The sequence below is a fragment of the Rhamphochromis longiceps genome, linkage group LG15 (assembly GCF_057381845.1).
Source record: "Rhamphochromis longiceps isolate RC_006_pf linkage group LG15, R_longiceps_female_GT1.1, whole genome shotgun sequence".
NCBI classification, from domain to species: domain Eukaryota; kingdom Metazoa; phylum Chordata; class Actinopteri; order Cichliformes; family Cichlidae; genus Rhamphochromis; species Rhamphochromis longiceps.
Genome location: NC_140571.1, coordinates 24920065 through 24937746, shown reverse-complemented (window position 1 = coordinate 24937746; position 17682 = coordinate 24920065). Strand labels below are relative to the sequence as shown.

General features: G+C 41.6%; 2 protein-coding genes and 4 non-coding genes across 6 annotated transcripts; 1 reads left to right on the top strand and 5 right to left on the bottom strand.

Moving 5' to 3' along the window:
- Positions 1-1054: 1054 nt before the first annotated feature.
- On the bottom strand, positions 1055-7247 carry rps7 (ribosomal protein S7). Its single transcript, XM_085381613.1, has 7 exons — positions 7183-7247; positions 6584-6669; positions 5225-5296; positions 4453-4596; positions 3837-3901; positions 1896-2046; positions 1055-1166 (listed from the first exon to the last, which is right to left on the bottom strand). Exons 2-7 carry the CDS (start codon positions 6656-6658, stop codon positions 1089-1091), a joined length of 585 nt encoding a protein of 194 aa, XP_085237739.1. The 5' UTR covers positions 6659-6669; positions 7183-7247; the 3' UTR covers positions 1055-1088.
- Positions 1449-1666, bottom strand: LOC146652746 (small nucleolar RNA SNORA73 family). Its single transcript, XR_014907747.1, has one exon. It is a non-coding gene; the product is annotated as a small nucleolar RNA SNORA73 family (small nucleolar RNA).
- On the bottom strand, positions 2873-3090 carry LOC146652745 (small nucleolar RNA SNORA73 family). Its single transcript, XR_014907745.1, has one exon. It is a non-coding gene; the product is annotated as a small nucleolar RNA SNORA73 family (small nucleolar RNA).
- Positions 4065-4282, bottom strand: LOC146652744 (small nucleolar RNA SNORA73 family). Its single transcript, XR_014907746.1, has one exon. It is a non-coding gene; the product is annotated as a small nucleolar RNA SNORA73 family (small nucleolar RNA).
- Positions 4844-5061, bottom strand: LOC146652743 (small nucleolar RNA SNORA73 family). The gene has a single exon (XR_014907744.1). It is a non-coding gene; the product is annotated as a small nucleolar RNA SNORA73 family (small nucleolar RNA).
- Positions 7248-7319: 72 nt separating the features above from the next.
- rnaseh1 (ribonuclease H1) lies at positions 7320-13658 on the top strand. Its single transcript, XM_085381612.1, has 8 exons — positions 7320-7797; positions 8753-8877; positions 10116-10310; positions 10475-10574; positions 10716-10770; positions 11479-11563; positions 11678-11802; positions 13315-13658. Exons 1-8 carry the CDS (start codon positions 7670-7672, stop codon positions 13429-13431), a joined length of 930 nt encoding a protein of 309 aa, XP_085237738.1. The 5' UTR covers positions 7320-7669; the 3' UTR covers positions 13432-13658.
- Positions 13659-17682: the final 4024 nt, after the last annotated feature.

Sequence of the window (17682 nt, the reverse complement as noted above, 5' to 3'; positions counted from 1 at the left end):
CAATCAAATGGACCAATATGGCAAGGCCATGATGATCCACTTGGTAAAATAAATCCGCTTGGCATCTTTCTTGGTCTTAAGACAACAATTCTGATGGCTAAAGATCCAAACGGGACAACAAAGAGGGGGGGAAAAAAGCTGCTGTGACAAAGAAAAATCTGTCAGCATGAAATCTTTGGACTATAATTACACAAAATAAATGCATAAAATTACAGAAAAAGTTCTGAAAGCTCATTGTCCACACGTTTTGCTTTGTTTAAATTTAATGAAAAAAAAATTCTGTCATTTAATTACTTTGCAGTATGAACGGAGGGAGGTTTTAATCTGTAGGAAAAGCTGTAAAGCTGAAAATACTAAACTCCAAAACCTCTTGTGGTGAGCAACAGATCAAATGGCTTCAAGTGCACATTCAGGCCTGTACGACTCATTTAGACATTGAGCCAAGGCTCTGTAAACATGCACACATGTCTGCCATTCAAATACACTTTTTTGAATATAAAACTATATACAAACTAAACTGTAAATGTAATTCAAAGAAACTATTTGTATTTAGTTTTCATAAAAAGCCTTAGTTTAAGTCATTTACGACTACTTGGGAGAACTCAAAGTGTAAGACCTGGACAAGTTTGAAATCACCTGTCCTCCACAATGAAAAATGGATCAACATAAAAATGGGTGTCATTATTCTTAAATAATAATGAAATGCAGCCAGATGATGCAGATTTTATGTTTTCGCCCGTTCCCCCTCCCGGACAGGCTAGCATTTAAATCTGGGCTCCGATCTGTGTACCTGGCCTGTATCACTACATTCACCGTCTTCGGTCAGCCACCCACCCTTCTTTCCAGTAATGGTATGATCTGAGCTTTTGCGAAAAGTGTGCCAATCAAAATAAAATCCTGCTTGCATGGATTTTCAACAGGGCTGAAGATTTTGCTCCCACATACTGACAGGTTATTAATAATTGACATATCGTTTGAAAAGCTTAATAGTGCTCCGCTGGTCTCCAACGTGCCCTCTGAGAAGGAAATCAAAGACCACAACCTGCAACAGTAGTGACAGTAAACAAATTTTATTTTGTCATCTGCATTTACAGCTGGAATTCTGGGAATTCAAACACGACGTCTTTGCCTGTGAGCTTCTTGTAGACACCAGAGAAGGTCTCCACCTGAATCAGGAAAGAATAAAATCAACGTTAGTTTAACTTAACCTGCCTCTTATTTACCATCACCACTTTTTCTTTACATGATATAAAAAAAAACAAAACAGCAACAACCAAGGCTGCAGGACAAACTCCTGTCTGCAGCTGAAGGATTTAAACAGGTCTATTTTTTATGCCAGTATGTTGTACTTAATACAACCCTTGGATTTTGGATTGGACTTTGATCTGTGCATAAAACTCAAAGTAAAGGACAAGTTAAGCCATAAATTCAATTTCTGTTTATGATCAGTCTGTGCACTGCATGGTTTAGCTCCCCAGTAATGGCCCCAAAGGACTCTGGGAAGATGTAGGAATATGCAGGACGCTCGTCCTCACCGGCCAGCAGCCGGGGACAGAGCTTTCTGTCCGACATTGTGGAACGGGACTGTACGTCTCAGCTCAGAGCTACGCTCCCATACGCCACCAGGACAGAGCCAGGAGAGCAACTCTCTGGATGTCCACGTCGGAACAAAAAGGTTTCAGACTTAAAACATCTCCAGAAATTTAACTGAGGGACATGTGCTCCGTCTTATCCTTGTAATAAATCCCGTTTTTGGGAGGTGTTTGGTGTGACAACGTGACTTTTTCCACACCAAACAATCCTTCCACTGATTAATACGTTAAAGACTGACACTTGAAAGCATCGTTATTCGTGTTTCCTGAACATGCAGACGCCTCCGCTGCTTTAAAACTCACTTTGTGTTCGACGTTGTTCTGCTGAGCCTTGTCCAGGTGGACCTTGATGAGCCTGCTGCTGTCCAGTTTCACTCTGATCCTCTTACCCACGATCTCACTGGGGAACACCAGGTCCTCCAAGATGGCGTCATGGACCGCGGTCAGAGTGCGGCTGTAGAATTGGGGGAAAGAAAAAAGGTCATCAATGCTTCATTTCCAACTCCGTTTAGTTTCAGTGTGTGTCCACAGCGAGTTTCCGTGCTTCAGTTCAGTTTGGTTCTTATTGGTTGAAAGCTTTAGGTTCTACTTGAGCTTTTATTACTTCTCTACCCTGGTGGGGTATTTATCGTGGGCAGAAACACTTAATCATGCTGACATCCTGCTCGTGTTAATAACTTCGAGCAACAAGACATTTCTTCCTCCTCAAGTCCGGTTTTTATTTCATTTCATTAAAGTAAAACATTTTCCCCGATAACAGTTTTGTTACAGCAATAATCTTGGGAGTGAGGCCCTGAAGGTCAACACCTGAGGCTTGGTGTTGATTACAAAGCTTGTCTCCCAAGGGCAGCCATGGGTCCCTGCAGGCCTGCCTCCACTGCACTATGTGTGGCTGCAGACCTGCACGACAACCACAGGCCGATCAACAGGATGCCAGCCTAGACAGCCGCCACCTCAAGCAGACTGGAGGGGTGGCAGACTATGACTTACAGAAGCAACGGGCACCGCTATAGTACCCTAATGAGTTTCACTTCCTCTAAATAAATCTTACTGAGAGTTTTAGTCAGCCTGGTCCGAGCTGAACTTCGGATTACTGTGTTTTACCAAACGGTTGAAAGATTTAGCTCGGATAAACCGGGGACCAATAATCACATCAGTAAAGTTTTCCTTCCAAAGCACCTGCAGCGCCCTTTCAAACATCCAACTTTCAGCAAAAACCGGGACTCTCTTCACAGAAAATAAAAACATTCAGTCACACCTTTGGTTTCTATTAATGATCAGTCTGTGCACTGCATGGTTTAGCTCCCCAGTAATGGCCCTAAAGGACTCTGGGAAGATGTAGGAATATGCAGGACGCTCGTCCTCACCGGCCAGCAGCCGGGGACAGAGCTTTCTCTCCAACGTTGTGGAACGGGACTGTACGTCTCAGCTCAGAGCTACGCTCCCATACGCCACCAGGACAGAGCCAGGAGAGCAACTCTCTGGATGTCCACGTCGGATTAGATTTACAAATGGGTTTATAGCATCATTCTGTCCAGTTAATAAACCTTTCTCCCGTTTTTTTAGAAACACATTTGTAGATTTAAGTTTACAGTTATCCTCACAATCTCTTTTATTTTGAAGGACAGAAATAAATCTTAAGGGTGTTACCTGAAAAAAGATGCTTCAACACAGTATTAACATACATCTTTTAAAAATCATTTATACACAAAGCAATTTCTAAAGCTTAAAGAGAGCACTGCAGATGCATTAACGTCATGTGATGAAAATTAATATCACAAGAACTATTAATTTTCATCACATGCATCTGGTAGCATGCATTGCAACAGTACCTCCACAAGGTGGTGGTAGATCGCAAGTAACCACCACCAGGCTACCCGACGCTGGACTGATAAAAGGGGTCTGAGAAGGTGACAGAAGATCGAACACTTTACAAACCGAGAGAACACTGAAGTTCAGAAAAATGAAAGTAAACTAAGCACAGTGTAAATGTTGCCAGCTAAAGTTCATTATAGTGTTTTTGTATGAGCTCAAAAAAAAAAAAAAAAAAAAAAGGCTCAAGAGTATTAGTGGAAATGCTCATCACTGCACCATCTTCCCTCCGTTCTTTCACTTGAATCATTGTCAGAGCTGGAAAGTTTCTAACATTAAAGACTCCAGATCCACTTTAACACATTGACCCACTCTTGCGAGTCAGCCGCAGAAATCTGTGATCAGATTTTAAAGCCAACTCTCGGCACTCACCTCCTGGGACGCTTCTGCTTATTCTTCGTGCGGCTTTTCCTGGTGGGTTTGGGCAGAATTCTCCTCTGAAAGTCAGAAATTGTTCAATTAATCTCCAACGAGGAATTGGGCAAACAAAAGCAACTACAGAGCAGCATGAAGGTAACAATCAGGTTCAGGCTGATATTCTTGCTTACATAAAGAGGTTTTATTTCATTATCAGCCTATAAGTTGAACCCTGATTTGAAAAGATGTGCACTGCATGGTTTAGCTCCCCAGTAATGGCCCCAAAGGACTCTGGGAAGATGTAGGAATATGCAGGACGCTCATCCTCACCGGCCGGCAGCCGGGGACAGAGCTTTCTGTCCGACATTGTGGAACGGGACTGTACGTCTCAGCTCAGAGCTACGCTCCCATACGCCACCAGGACAGAGCCAGGAGAGCAACTCTCTGGATGTCCATGTCGGATAAAAGAATCACCGCAACACACGGACACATACCTGAGCTCACGCCTGTTCTTAACAGGGTTATGCATTTTAAGTAATGTTTTCCAGGCATCCAGCTTGAAAGCAAAACGTAATATTTCTGGATATCAAGTAAGTAATCAAACTGACAGTCACAGCGATGGTATCCTCACCTGTGCAATGAAGACCACGTGCTTTCCACTGAACTTCTTCTCCAGCTCCCTCACCAGGCGCACCTGAATCTTCTGGAAGGACTTCAGCTGAGGGACAGGAACGAAGATGATGATGGCTTTCCTGTTTCCACCAACCTCGATTTCCTGAAAAGAATAAAGCAGCAGTCATTTAAGAGCACAGGGGCTCTGAAGTGTGATGTGACGCCACCTGGGCAGGGCAGGAGCTCTCCACGAGGTGCCCAAATCCCAGCTTTGGATCATTGAAGGAAATTGTCTTAATGTTTCGTAAATCTGTGGCTGTTAAAACTCAGAGGAACATGCATTGAACTCTAGGTTAGTACGAAAGAATTTTAGTAAAACACGACGACTTATAACACCAGTACGTATCAAAAAGTGTGCACTGCATGGTTTAGCTCCCCAGTAATGGCCCTAAAGGACTCTGGGAAGATGTAGGAATATGCAGGACGCTCGTCCTCACCGGCCAGCAGCCGGGGACAGAGCTTTCTCTCCAACGTTGTGGAACGGGACTGTACGTCTCAGCTCAGAGCTACGCTCCCATACGCCACCAGGACAGAGCCAGGAGAGCAACTCTCTGGATGTCCACGTCGGATTAGATTTAAAACGTAGCATAAAGATAAATTAAAGCTTGATTTTGAGTCAGTGAAAAGCAGCAAACACAGCAACAGGCTTGTTAAAACAAAATCTATGTATCAGTTATGTAAATAATTCAATGACACGAAGCTCATGCACACAGGTTCATGTGAACTCTCACCTTTGCTGCAGTGATGTTCAGTTCTCTCAGCTGAGCCTTCAGGTCAGAGTTCATCTCCAGCTCGAGCAGAGCCTGTGGAAAGACCAGTCAAATGAGTAAAGCAAGCACAACCACATCACTCATCCTGACTAGCTCAAACGTTTTCTATTAGCTTCATATTTCTGCTTCTCTCTAAAGGAGAGCCCAATCCCACTGGTGGCAGATTTTCCATGTGGTCATTAAAAGAAACAAAACCATCCCTTTTTAAAATACATTATAAAAAAACTGAAAGTTATTTTGGGAGACTCAATTATCAGCTGCTGCACCAGTAGGTTCTTCATCCTGAAGACAGACTAACAACTCCACCATCTTGGACTCCAACTGGTGACGGTTATGCTCTTGAGCCTCAGTGAGCTTCAGCTGCTGAAGGTTCAGGATTACATCACCTTCCAAGTTACAGGATCTCTCCACAGCAAGGGGAAAGACTTCCATCACCAGCTGCTGTCCAAGACAGCAGAGTTAGAATCTGAGACAGCTGACTGATCGCCATGAGAGCAACCAGGTAAGCTTTAGGGAACACTAGATGAGAAATACCACAGCCGCCTGGTGAGCAGGGTTAAAACATCACTTCAGTTATTGTTAAACTAATCAGTTAAGCCAGGGGTACAGCTTTCTGTCCGACAGTGTGGAACAGAACTATGTTGAGCTTCAGCTGCTGAAGCTCAACATAGCACTCACAGGTGCATTATTTTACTTGCCTTTTCTTTTTTTGAAAGAGAAAACATGACCTGGGTTACTTTTTTTGCTTACTGAACTTAAAATGTATCACCACTATTGCACTGCAATGCTGGTGCTGCTGGTACTTTATTCACCAGACACTTCAAGAAATATGATATAATTTTAAGGCCGCATCACCCCATCAGTCCACCAACCAGTAAGCGGACAAAACCACCAAACAGGGCTGTCCTAATGAAACACTCAGCCTTACAGGATTGAGAAGAACCAGCAGCTGAGACTTTAATGTCAGTCATAATTAAATCACATTAAAGACTCAATCACACACAGCCTTACATTCCTCCAACAGTACAATTCTTGTTTAAATAGTCACTTGGAGACAAGAGAGTTCTGATACTGTACATGAACCCCTGTACACAAAAAAAAATCAGTACCTTTTTTAAAAATGTAATCTGACATAAAATTGGCCTCATATTAACAGATAGTGCAGTTATGTAATGGCTGACCAATAAATCATATAGTTCTCTTACACCATATTTATTCATGATGCCCTTTACAGTTTTCTCCCCAACGGCCCCCACAGTTACTCATTCAGCTGGACTGAAGCTTCAATAATACATGGATCTGTGATGCCGACTTTCTTACCTGAGAGATCCCAGACTCAAACTCGTCTGGCTTCTCGCCATTAGGCTTCACTATTTTGGCGCTGGTACTGAACATGGCCTTTGTCTCTGCACGGAGAAATAAAAACATTTAGGTTAGACCCACCGGCATCCGAACATATTTAATATCCACCCTTTATTGAAAGCCCAGAGCACCGCTAACCTCCAGGCGTAACACCTCTGAGCTAACCGGGCTACACCACAATAGCACAGGAGATTGATATAACAGCCCAATGGACATAAAACGGCACATACATATTAACTACTTGAATCACAATTAAAAGAGCTGAACATCCGACCCTGAAAATTAACTTAAGCTCTTTTTCCTTCGGTTTTGTGACGGCTAACTGAACACATGCACGGCCTGTTGCTAGCCGCTACTCGCTTGCCGAACTCATTGAGCAGAGCCCCTCTACTATGTCTTATTTAGACATTAAGATGAGCCATCCGATACTGCAAATCACATAATCTAAGCTATCACAGGATTCACTTGCCCTACTGTGTGTAAACCTTGCCATTAAATACATTTAAAGTACATTTTAAAACAGAAAAGCTAGTCCAGAGTAAAATGGCACGACTAACCTCTGTCAACGACGGCCAAGGAAGAGGCCGGAACATCGCGAGAGTTGGATTAATCCAATCGGGAGCGACCTTTTTTTCTATCGCGAGAATTGTAGAAACGCTTGAAGTGATAAGAACTATCGCGTGAGTGTAGTAGAAAACAGTCGGGGAAACTGCAGGCAGATTATTGCTGTGCGTTTAGACTGATTTTTGTTCGATTTTGTTTACTGCAACATTTTCAGATAGGGATATACGGCCAATGAAGAAACTAAGATGACTGCAAGACTTATTAGACTGGTGTTAAATATATATGGAATACTTTTTTGGGCTTTTTCGGGTTTAGCTTTCCCGGACATCTGTACACCTGGCTGCTAATTTGGTCCCATATTTCAAGATTTTATGTCAAACCACGCCTTCCCTACTCAAATCTATTGATATTTGAATGTATCCGAGTTAATATCACGATGCTAGCCACCTTTGTCCCCGTGCAGTGTGTTGGCAGACAGTGATGTTTAGGCTGACTGGTCTTTTCAGAGTTGCATGCAGGACCTTTTGTAGCGCTGCTGACGACATGGCGAAAGGGAAGTTTTTCTACGCAGTTAGGAAAGGACACAAAACGGGAGTCTACACTTCATGGTGAGGCCGGACACAACTCAATGCCTGCACATTTGTTTTTAAGAAAATCAATGTTATTGGCTATTCAAAGTGCATGTTCTTTCAGTGAGAGTGAGTGGATGCCAGCTTCCGTTCAGATGCACGAAGATTTCTTTTTCTCCTTGAGCTACAGTAAAACAACCCAGCGGGTTTAAGATCATATCAATGTTTCCCTGTCAGTACATCCCACACTTTAATTCGGCATGGAAGCATAACATACACGGCTTCGTTTTCTCCGTTTTTCAGGTGGTTAGCCTTCAAACTGTTAAATGTATTTCCGCCATTAATGTGGCTCATTTGTGAGTAGGAGGGCCTAAAATTGATTTATTCTTACATAATGTAGTATGTCTTTGGTTTGTTTATATTACAAATAAATACATATAAAATAAACAACACGCCAGTACCAGACCAGTGAAACTCCACCTTCTGTTAGTGCACAGAAGTTTAACTACACATTTAATCTTTGAGAAAATAAACTTTGGACCTATTGTTACAAGAAGGGAACATTTTTGTTATTGTTTTTCTGTTACTTAATTAGTTTAATGTACCGTAAATGATAGGAAACAGTCAAAAGTTAAAACACAGTTAAAGTCATCCTCCACAGCTGCCCACTGGGCCGGATTGGAGTCTGTCCTAGATATTTTCTCTCATTTCATTTTCATGCTGGAAATTCAGAAATCACTAGTTTCTGAAATATTCAGGCCAGTGTGTCTGCCACCAACAATCACTGCCATGTTCAGTGCCACTTAAATTCTCTTTCTTCCTCACTCCAGTGGCTCAGTTTGAACGTCAGTGGGTCATCTTGACCATGTCTGTGCCTGAATGGATTGAGTTGCAGTTGAAAAGGTGTATCATTAAAGTGTCCGGAGGGGAGAATGAAGACATCTCAAGGTTTTTATTCTCCTGATTTTTTACTTTTTATTTTTTTGTCATTTAGGGACGAGTGTAAGAGCCAAGTGGACAAATTTCCGTCCGCCTCCTTTAAGAAGTTTGCCTCAGAGCGAGATGCCTGGGCATTCGTCAGAGGGATCGAGCCTTCTGCAGTTCCAGACGTGAAGAAAGGTGAATATTTTCTAATTTTATACTCTTCAAATACACACGAGAAACTATAATTACTTGGAGCTGGGATTGAGGCTGAACTCGGAGCATCTTGGTTTGGAAGTGGCCGTCAGTTTGGAATCCAAGAATATGTTAAAACCCTCTACTGCATGACTTTTTATTTTTTGGGGAAAAAAATATTTCTGGGGGAGCTTTAGGGTCCCTTATAATATATCAATCATAAAATTTGACCCCCCCCCCCCCCCCCCCCCCCAAAAAAAAAAACAACAACAACAAAACAAAACAAAAAAAACAGATATTGGTTTGTTATTTCAAGGCAACACTGTGCGATAAGGGTAGTCAAATAACAAGTTATTCTATAATACGTTTTATTAGTACAACCAGGATGAACAAATAAATAAACAACAATAAAAAAACTATGTAAACATTTCACAGAACAATAAAACACCAAAATACATCCAACATTTGACACACACACACACACACACACACACACACGTTGTGTTTCCATCACTTTTAGGGATATTACATTAACTTGCATTCATTTCCTGGAGACTTATCCTGACCCTACCCATCACAAGTCACTGCCTGAACCTAACTCTAACCCCGACTCAAGCCTTCACCCTAAAATTGAATGATTTACCTTGCAATTGTCCCCATAAAGTAGGCTAGACCTCACAATATGAGTGTAAACAAATTTGTGTTCCCACAACAGTAAGTCACACACACACACACACACACACACACACACACACACACACACACACACACACACACACACACAGTTACTTTACCAACTGACCCCTGAGCTCCTAAGTGTCCCTCAAACCTGATTCAGGGATCCACTCCTCTACTTCACTGTCACTCCCTGAAAGCTCACTGTCCTCACTTTCTGAGGACAGAAAGTGCACATCCCTTTGGTTTCCTTCCATAAAAGGTTTTTACATCCATGTCCTGTAATTGAAAAGTAGAACAAACAATCAAATATGCTTCTTAACATATTCATGCACATGCAAGTTTTTCTTTTATATACATTTATTTGTGTGAGGCATGAAAATGTGGTTTGTTGCCTCAGGGCAACGCTATGCAGTAGAGGGTTAACCCAGCCACTGTGTCTGTTTGAGGTGGTAATACAGCATGCAGGTCTGGATTCACACAAAGCTCACAGGTGATTTTAAGTGGAGAATCAGGTACTTGCTGCACACTGTTCTTGATGAACTTCTTGTGTTTGTGGCTTTCAGTAACTCAGAGCGTGGAGTCTGATGTCACTCTGCTTCCTAAACGAGGCCCGGAGCCGCTCGAGTACATCCCTCTTGGCAAAAAGAGATGTCACTCGGAGGAGGAGGCGGGGCACCAGCCCAAACGAGTTAAGCCATCAGAAAGCTCGACATCACAAAACTCGTCATCAGAGAGCTCGGACAGATTCACGTACATGGGTGAGATGTGCAAGATTTAATATTAGAGCTCAACTCCATTCAACATGTTATGGGGACAAAATCATGTCATTTACTACATACAGAAATATTTAAATATAAAATGTAGAAAATGGAAGCAATAAAACTTGAACTCCAGTCTGAACTGTTCTGCGTTCTCCGTACAGGTGACGCTGTGGTCGTTTACACCGATGGCTGCTGCTCAAGAAACGGACAGAGCGGCGCACGGGGGGGCATCGGGGTGTACTGGGGATGCAACAACCCACTGTGAGAATATGTGCACGTGCTACAACGAGCATGTTTTAAACAGTTCCTAAAATCTGCTCAGTCTAAACCTCCATAGTGAAAGTCTTAATTGCATAAATGGATGCATCGGTTTCTCACATTTTGTTGCCTCTGGCTTTATAGAAATGTTGCAGAGAGGCTGCAGGGAAGGCAGACCAACCAGCGCGCAGAGATACAAGTAAGATTTACATCTCAGCATGAGAGTTTCTGTCTTAAAAGTCCAGTTTAATGCTCAGTGTTAACTCTGCAGGGCTGCACTTAAACAGTACTTTTTAAATTTTTAACACTAACATGGGGTGATTTTCATTCTGTTGCTTTAGAATCTTTTTAAAGGGACCACCATGACACCCTTTTTTCCTTTTGTGAGATGTTGTGTAGAGAGAAATAAAAGAAGAGCACTTCAATTTGCCACTTATTGTTGTGCTTTAATATATTTTAATGGGAAGTATGTTTTTTTTTTTTTTTTTTTTTTTTTTTTTTTTTTTTTTTGGGTGTCGGGTAAAATCTACCTGACATTAGTGATAGTGTTATAAAACTGCATGTTAGTGTGCTAGGGTTAAAGAGAGGAGAGGCTGAGGCAATTTTAACCAGTTTAAACTACTGAGGGCCAGCATGTAAAGAGGCTTATTAAATGTACAGCAAATACAAAGAAGCGCCACCTGATGGTCATAGAGGGAACAAAACTAAAAATGGCACCATGAGAATGAAGGTTTTAAACTCAACTTCTGAAAAGTTTCCTGAGGGAGCAGATATGTAAATGTACCTATTTATTGGAAAGAATAGCAAGACGCAGGCCTGTAAATGCCTGTTTGTTATTTTATGCTTGGATTTTTCTCTACAAGCTTTAAAGCATAACTAACTGTCGTCTCTGCTCTCGCTGCACCAGGCGGCCTGCAGAGCGCTGGAACAGGCCAAACAGAATAACATCAAGAAACTCGTTTTATACACTGACAGCAAGTTTACGATAAACGGTGAGTCACAAACTCGAGTCATGCTGCAGTCATGTTGCATTACCACTCAGATTTCAGCTTTTGAATTTCCCACTGAATGGGTAAAGGTTTTTCTTTTCTTTTTCCTTCATGCAGGTGTGACCAGCTGGGTGAAGAACTGGAAGCTGAACGGCTGGAGGTTGAAATCTGGAGGTCAGATTACCAACAAAGACGACTTTGTGAAACTGGACAGGCTGAATGGACAGGTGGAGGTGGTCTGGGTAAGTATCAGTGTTTCTTTGCGGACGGGGTCTTTAGATTCATGCAGGTCAGAAGTAAACAATGTTTTTACATTTACCGCAGGAGTCTTTTTGCAGTCAACCGCCCCCTGCTGGGGAGGTGATAAATCTGTCCATGGCCTGAAAAATGGCCACAAGGGGGCACGGAGGGCTCAGTACAGTCAGACAGAGCAAGCAGCCGAACAGCTTTCCTCAGAGGCTAAAACTGTATATATCAAAGGGACAGTTTCAGTGGATTACTTGGATTAAGATGATTATGTTTTGTTTTTTGTTTTCTGAAATCTTATGCTTTTGATAAGCAGATGAAGTGTTACATATCCAAATAATTTTGCTATTTCAAACGTCTTCAAAAAAGAAAAATCTGAGCATTCGGCTGAAGACAGGTTCAGCGTTCCTGTTTCATTTTGTTTGCACATTAGAGTCTTAATTCAGAAAAATATCGTAAATTTTTATTCTTTTAATCAGCTCTGAATGATAAAAATGTTAAATGATAGAAACTCCCTGGTTTGTTAATAAGACTAAGTGTTCGACAAGTACACATTTGATACTAAAATATGCTAATGTTTCTTTCATTAGTACTAATTAAATGTGCTAATTTGCATAAATGTTGAATAAACAACAACATTTTATTCAGACTAGTCTCACAAATGTGTAAAAGGTTCCTGCACTGCGTCACCTTTCTGTTCTTTGGTTAAAAAAAAAAAAGTAATTTTATTCCTCTTGCTGCGGGATCATCTGTGTTTTTATTTTAATTGTACGAAGTCAGGCTGGCACAAGGTTGATTGTCACTTAATTTCTGATTCAATTATTCGAATGCTTAAAAATGTAAAATATACGTTAAAATAAGGGTCCACAAATAAATCGTGAATGCCAGAAAGATATTACGAAAGGGTTCAGATTATCGTGAGGGAAGAATTAAACCCCCTCAGTCCAAATTAGGCCCAAAAAAGGTGAATATTCAGATTTTTGAAGGTGAAGCCAGAGAAATTCAGCATTTTCTGCTTGGAAAATTTAACTTAAAATGATGAGCTCATTATTACATTGTTCTCTTCACTTCTGGTAGATTGTTTTGATGTGCAGAAAGTAGTCTGATCTGGAAACGGTGTGACAGGTTCAATTTAAAAGTAACAGTCAGAGAAAAGCATCAGCAGTATTGTTAATGCCTTATCTGATGGATGAACCGGTAATGGTAAAAACCGCCTGTTTGAAGGTCGTACGTATCAGGATGTAATGAAAAATCTTCTGGTCATTTGCAGGTCTTAATGATTTAAATGCAACCCGTGATGAGCACCCCATGATTTGGCAGCAATAATTTGAAGTGATCATTTTACTGTGACTGCATTACAGGCCGCAGTAGTAAACAGTCTTAGTGCTGCATAGTACAGCCATATCCAATCATTTGTTTAATGCTCAGTAAGCGTCCAAGTGATTGATTATTAGTTGTTATTTTCATGTTTTTATACTTACTTGTCTGCCCTTCTGGTCCTCCTCCAGATGCACATTCCAGGTCACGCCGGCTACAGAGGCAACGAGGAGGCCGACAGGCTGTCAAGAGAAGGAGCGGCGAAGCCTCTGCAACCAGAGCACAAAGAAAAAGACGAGCACCTTTAAAGAAATCTGCTGCAGGACTGTTTAATGCTCTTTTTCTGGTTCTTTAGCTTTGAAACAAACCTTTGAGAGGTTTGTTTCTTGTCCGTGTCAGTTGTGACTGTACCGAAGCTTGAAGGTTGCAGAGAGTCTGCACGCTCATCCTTTTTCTTTTTTTTTGTGTTGAATGTAAATTTCGATTTGTTTTGGGTCTGAATAAAGATTTTAAGTTTCACCTGTTGTTTCCTGTGAAGTAGCAAGAAGTGAGAAGACAGTTCTTGAGTCTAAGAAGTTGAGGAAATCAGGTGAGCTCAAAAAGGTCAAGGAGATGGAGACATGTTGATGAGAAACTTGGACGATGTTTTTAGTTTATTCTGTCTCGTTGTAATCCCCGCAGCCTTCCAGCAGGAGGCGCTCCAGGTTATCATTCGAACACAGACAAAGGGCTCCTGAGGATTTGGGGTTTATTTAAGGATCTCCTCGCGAGCTGATTGACACATTTTGATGAACATCGTCCCAAACACGCCAGTGCTTGGGGAATATTGTTTTCAAATCACATGTAAGTAAAGTTTATTACAGTGAAACTGAAATGAGAACGAAGGGGTTTGAGATCAGCGTCTGAATCCTGAAAATCCTGTTTCTCTGTCACAAAATTAAACTGGGAGATGTCTACTCCCAGTCTGACAAACCAGTAATCATTATTACATTATACAGTATTAACTCTCCTTATGGGCAGCTTATCAGAGTAATCCTTGTTTCCTGGACTGAAGATGTACATTTATTTTAGTTTTCTAAAATAAAGTTTTATTGTGAAAAACACCTTCACTACATTAGCAGCAGGTAAATTCCCCTCAGAGGAAACTCTGACATACTGCTGAGGGCAAACACGAAACCTCCTAGAGACTGAAAGGGACACTGTGCATTAAGAAGTTTTTTTTATTTAAAAAAGGACATGTTAATTAAATTGAACGCTTAGTCATGCAGGCTCAGTTTAATATGCAGGTTGGTGGCATTTATAAAGGGTAAAAGAAAAGCAAAGATGAAGAAGACAAAAGAACATCATTGATAGAAGCATAATAACATTAAAGGCCACTTGTAAAGCTCACAAGCACAAAAACACACGAACCTGATTAAAAACATGTATAAAACAGTATTTATCTTTAAAGACTTGGACACTGCAGAGACAGACATCACCTTTCAAAACAATTGAGCCATTATTGTAAAAGAAACCGGAATCCTAAATAGGAGCATAAATAATGAAAGGAAGACATCTGTAGAACTAACAGCTGACAAGGAGGAAGGGCAGCACTGTCTCCCTTTATTGCTTAAAATGTACATTCTCAGTTAATCTCCTCACATCTTAGCCTTCCTGTGGTCCACCAGAGAGGAGCAGAGGAGTAAAGCAACAGGCATTTAACTTAATGAGGCATCCTTCTTTCAGAGCCTCATTTTAAACCAGCTAAGTAGCCCAACTAAATCTTTGTCTCAGATGGAGCAACAGCTTTTTGGAAGGGACAAATATAAGCTAAATAATCAAAAATCTCCAAGGCACTCTCTTTTTATGTGAAATTATATTTCCTTAAGCTCATGGCATCATTATACTCAACCTAAAACTCTGACTTGTTTACACACACACACACACACACACACACACACACACACACACACACACCTGGAAGAAAACGGACTCCATGAACACACCGACTATTTTCCAGTTGGTGCTCTACCAGTAGGAAACTTCCATTTAGGTGAGAGCGGAAAATTCCACCAGGAACACTCCACCAATAGGAGGAGTCTTCAATATCCTAGAATTAACCAAAATGAATCAGATTCAATCCAAATCAGATGAGAAAAACAAAACACAGATACCATAAATGTTATAACAAAGTAATAAAATCTTAGTCCTCATTTACTGTAAGTTGGGGTATTCAGTAGTTTCCTTTTGGTTAAGATGCCTTTTTCTTCAAGATGTGGTCAATTCCAAGTGTTTATATTATAAAAGTCCAGGTAGTGCTTGGAGGTAATGTTACATGTGCCTATAGGATATTTTATATTCCCAAATAAAACAGTGATTTAACGAAACGTGTGCTGCTTAAAGAGTCCTCCTGTATTTTCCAGCCATGCTGTGGCATATTTATATACTTAAAGGTGACCTCCCCCTCTGAGGATACACTTGTGCCTCCTTGATTATATCTCCTCCGTCCTCCAGATGCTTTTTAACAATTGAGACGCACTGAGACTGATTTACGTGTCATAAGCAGGAAATCAGAGCGACGAAGACAGGAAGTCAAGCCGCATATTATCCAGTCAATTACAAATGTTTGACTGTGAATTTAGTACATAGGTCTTTTTATATTTTTATTACTTAACCTGGCAGGAGTTACATATGGTCATATTAACCAATTATAAAGTGCTAATCTGAGGCTGCACCTGCTGAAATTTCAGTTTCCAGTATTTCCATTCCAGCGTGCAGTCTCTTTAATATGCTGCGTTGTTGTATGCATCGCTGCTGATGATAGGTTAACTCTTCATACATGCTCACAAGAATGAGATTAAACTAAAACTACTATGTTGTTACCACAGTGAAAAGTTGTTCACTTGTGTCCCTTAAATTGATCTAGTCCTTTCGATATTTGGCGTAAGCACCCTTTAAACTCTTGACATTGATGATGGCCGCTAACCCTGCAAGTAAACCCAGAGCTCCGCAGAAGTTTGAATCACAAAAGAAGCACCTCCGAATCGAAGGATTTAGCAATGCTCCCAGTCTTTTATTTTGAAAAAACCAGCTTCTCTGTGTAAGTCCTGTGTCAGGCTTCCTGACCTCCTCATCTGGTCTGTGCAGCCCAGCAAGCCTAAAAAATAGATACAGCTATATTTTAAGTGAAGCTCAGTGAATCAGATGCTTAAAATATTCCTGGTGGAATGACAAACATTGTCTTGAGGAGGTGACAGCATTGGAGCTGGAACGCGGTCCAGCATGTGGGATGTTCTCGTGATAACCCTTTGCAATCAGAACATGGAATTTATTATTTATTTAAATTGTGCTTCCAAATATTAGGAATCAGTGGGCAAAAAATTGACATTTTAACTGACACACCTCAAAAAAATAATGAAATTCTTTCCAAATGAGTCCTGTTTCATTTTCTTTAAGACATGGGCTTGGGTTTGTGACCTCACAGGGTTCAAAATGACACTTGGTTGCAGTTGGCAGAATTGTTGTTTTGAACATTTTGGAAAACCCATCTGAATGTCTTCTTCTCCATGAGGCCTAAACCTTCTGCTGCAGGACTTGTTCTTCTCGTGGCTGAAGTTAGTTCCTCATCTGCAGCTGCTTCAGAAGGAATTCAGAGCCAATCAGACGCCTCCCTGATATTATTGGATAATAAATGGAAACATCTTGTAGGCCCAAAACTTCGGCACACACTGAGAAAAGCTTTGTTTCTCCAACACGGAGAAAGAGGAATTAGACTCATTTGTCCTTCCTCCTCCTCCTCCTCCATTCTCCTGCAGCCTTTCTTTTTTTTTTTTTTTCTTTGTCCTGCAGCCTTTCGATTGGTCGGTGTCGATGTTGGAAAAAGGACGGAGGCTCTGGGTTTCTCGCTCTGACCTCGACCGCTGCCTTCCGGCAAGCGTGGGGCACGGCGACCCCGCCAGAGGCAGCCCAGTCTGAAAGAGAGTGCCTCTGAGGGTCAAAGGTCACCCCGCAGCAGCTTCACCTCCTCGTTGGCTGAGACTCGTTAGCACTCCTCCTCAACACATACATGCCTCCTTAGCAGAATGAGCTCTGGCATCGTTCCGCCGCTGCCCTGCTGGAGGGGAGGAAGACCAAACAAACTGCAAAGAAACTTAACTAACCAGACATTAGAAACATCCTGCTCACACTTCAGCTGGAGGTTTTGTCAATTTTTAGATCATCTGCTCTAAAATAAACCACAATGTTCTGCCGGGGTTGCAGAACTCTCTGACACCGCAGACCGTCTGACACTGAGCGGGGGATGTTCGCTGAAGTGCTCGCAGTGCTGACGGGGAGAAAAGAAAACTTCACGCAGGCGTTCAGCCGCTTGACAGGAAATCAACCCGGTCTACGCCGCTGCGTTAGCCAAGTTGCTCCATTCCAAGTAAAGTCTCACGAAGTTTGAGGCTTCGGAGTTAAGGTCCTGCTTTCGGTCGTGTGCAGGTTGACGAGGCTGCACCAAAGTTGCTTAGAGGTTAGAGCTAAAGTGTCTCACATGGTGCTACTCAGAGCTTTGCACACACACATCTAAATGTTATAGC

Excerpts from the sequence above, each read along its gene's own strand:
- rps7 (XM_085381613.1), bottom strand. The coding sequence starts at position 6,658 with ATGTTCAGTACCAGCGCCAAAATAGTGAAGCCTAATGGCGAGAAGCCA. Across the intron at positions 4,597-5,224 it reads TGAACATCACTGCAGCAAAG|GAAATCGAGGTTGGTGGAAA; the intron begins GTGAGAGTTCAC and ends TATTCTTTTCAG. Across the intron at positions 1,167-1,895 it reads AGAACAACGTCGAACACAAA|GTGGAGACCTTCTCTGGTGT; the intron begins GTGAGTTTTAAA and ends TTCCTGATTCAG.
- rnaseh1 (XM_085381612.1), top strand. The coding sequence starts at position 7,670 with ATGTTTAGGCTGACTGGTCTTTTCAGAGTTGCATGCAGGACCTTTTGT. Across the intron at positions 8,878-10,115 it reads AGTTCCAGACGTGAAGAAAG|TAACTCAGAGCGTGGAGTCT; the intron begins GTGAATATTTTC and ends TGTGGCTTTCAG. Across the intron at positions 10,771-11,478 it reads ACCAGCGCGCAGAGATACAA|GCGGCCTGCAGAGCGCTGGA; the intron begins GTAAGATTTACA and ends TCGCTGCACCAG.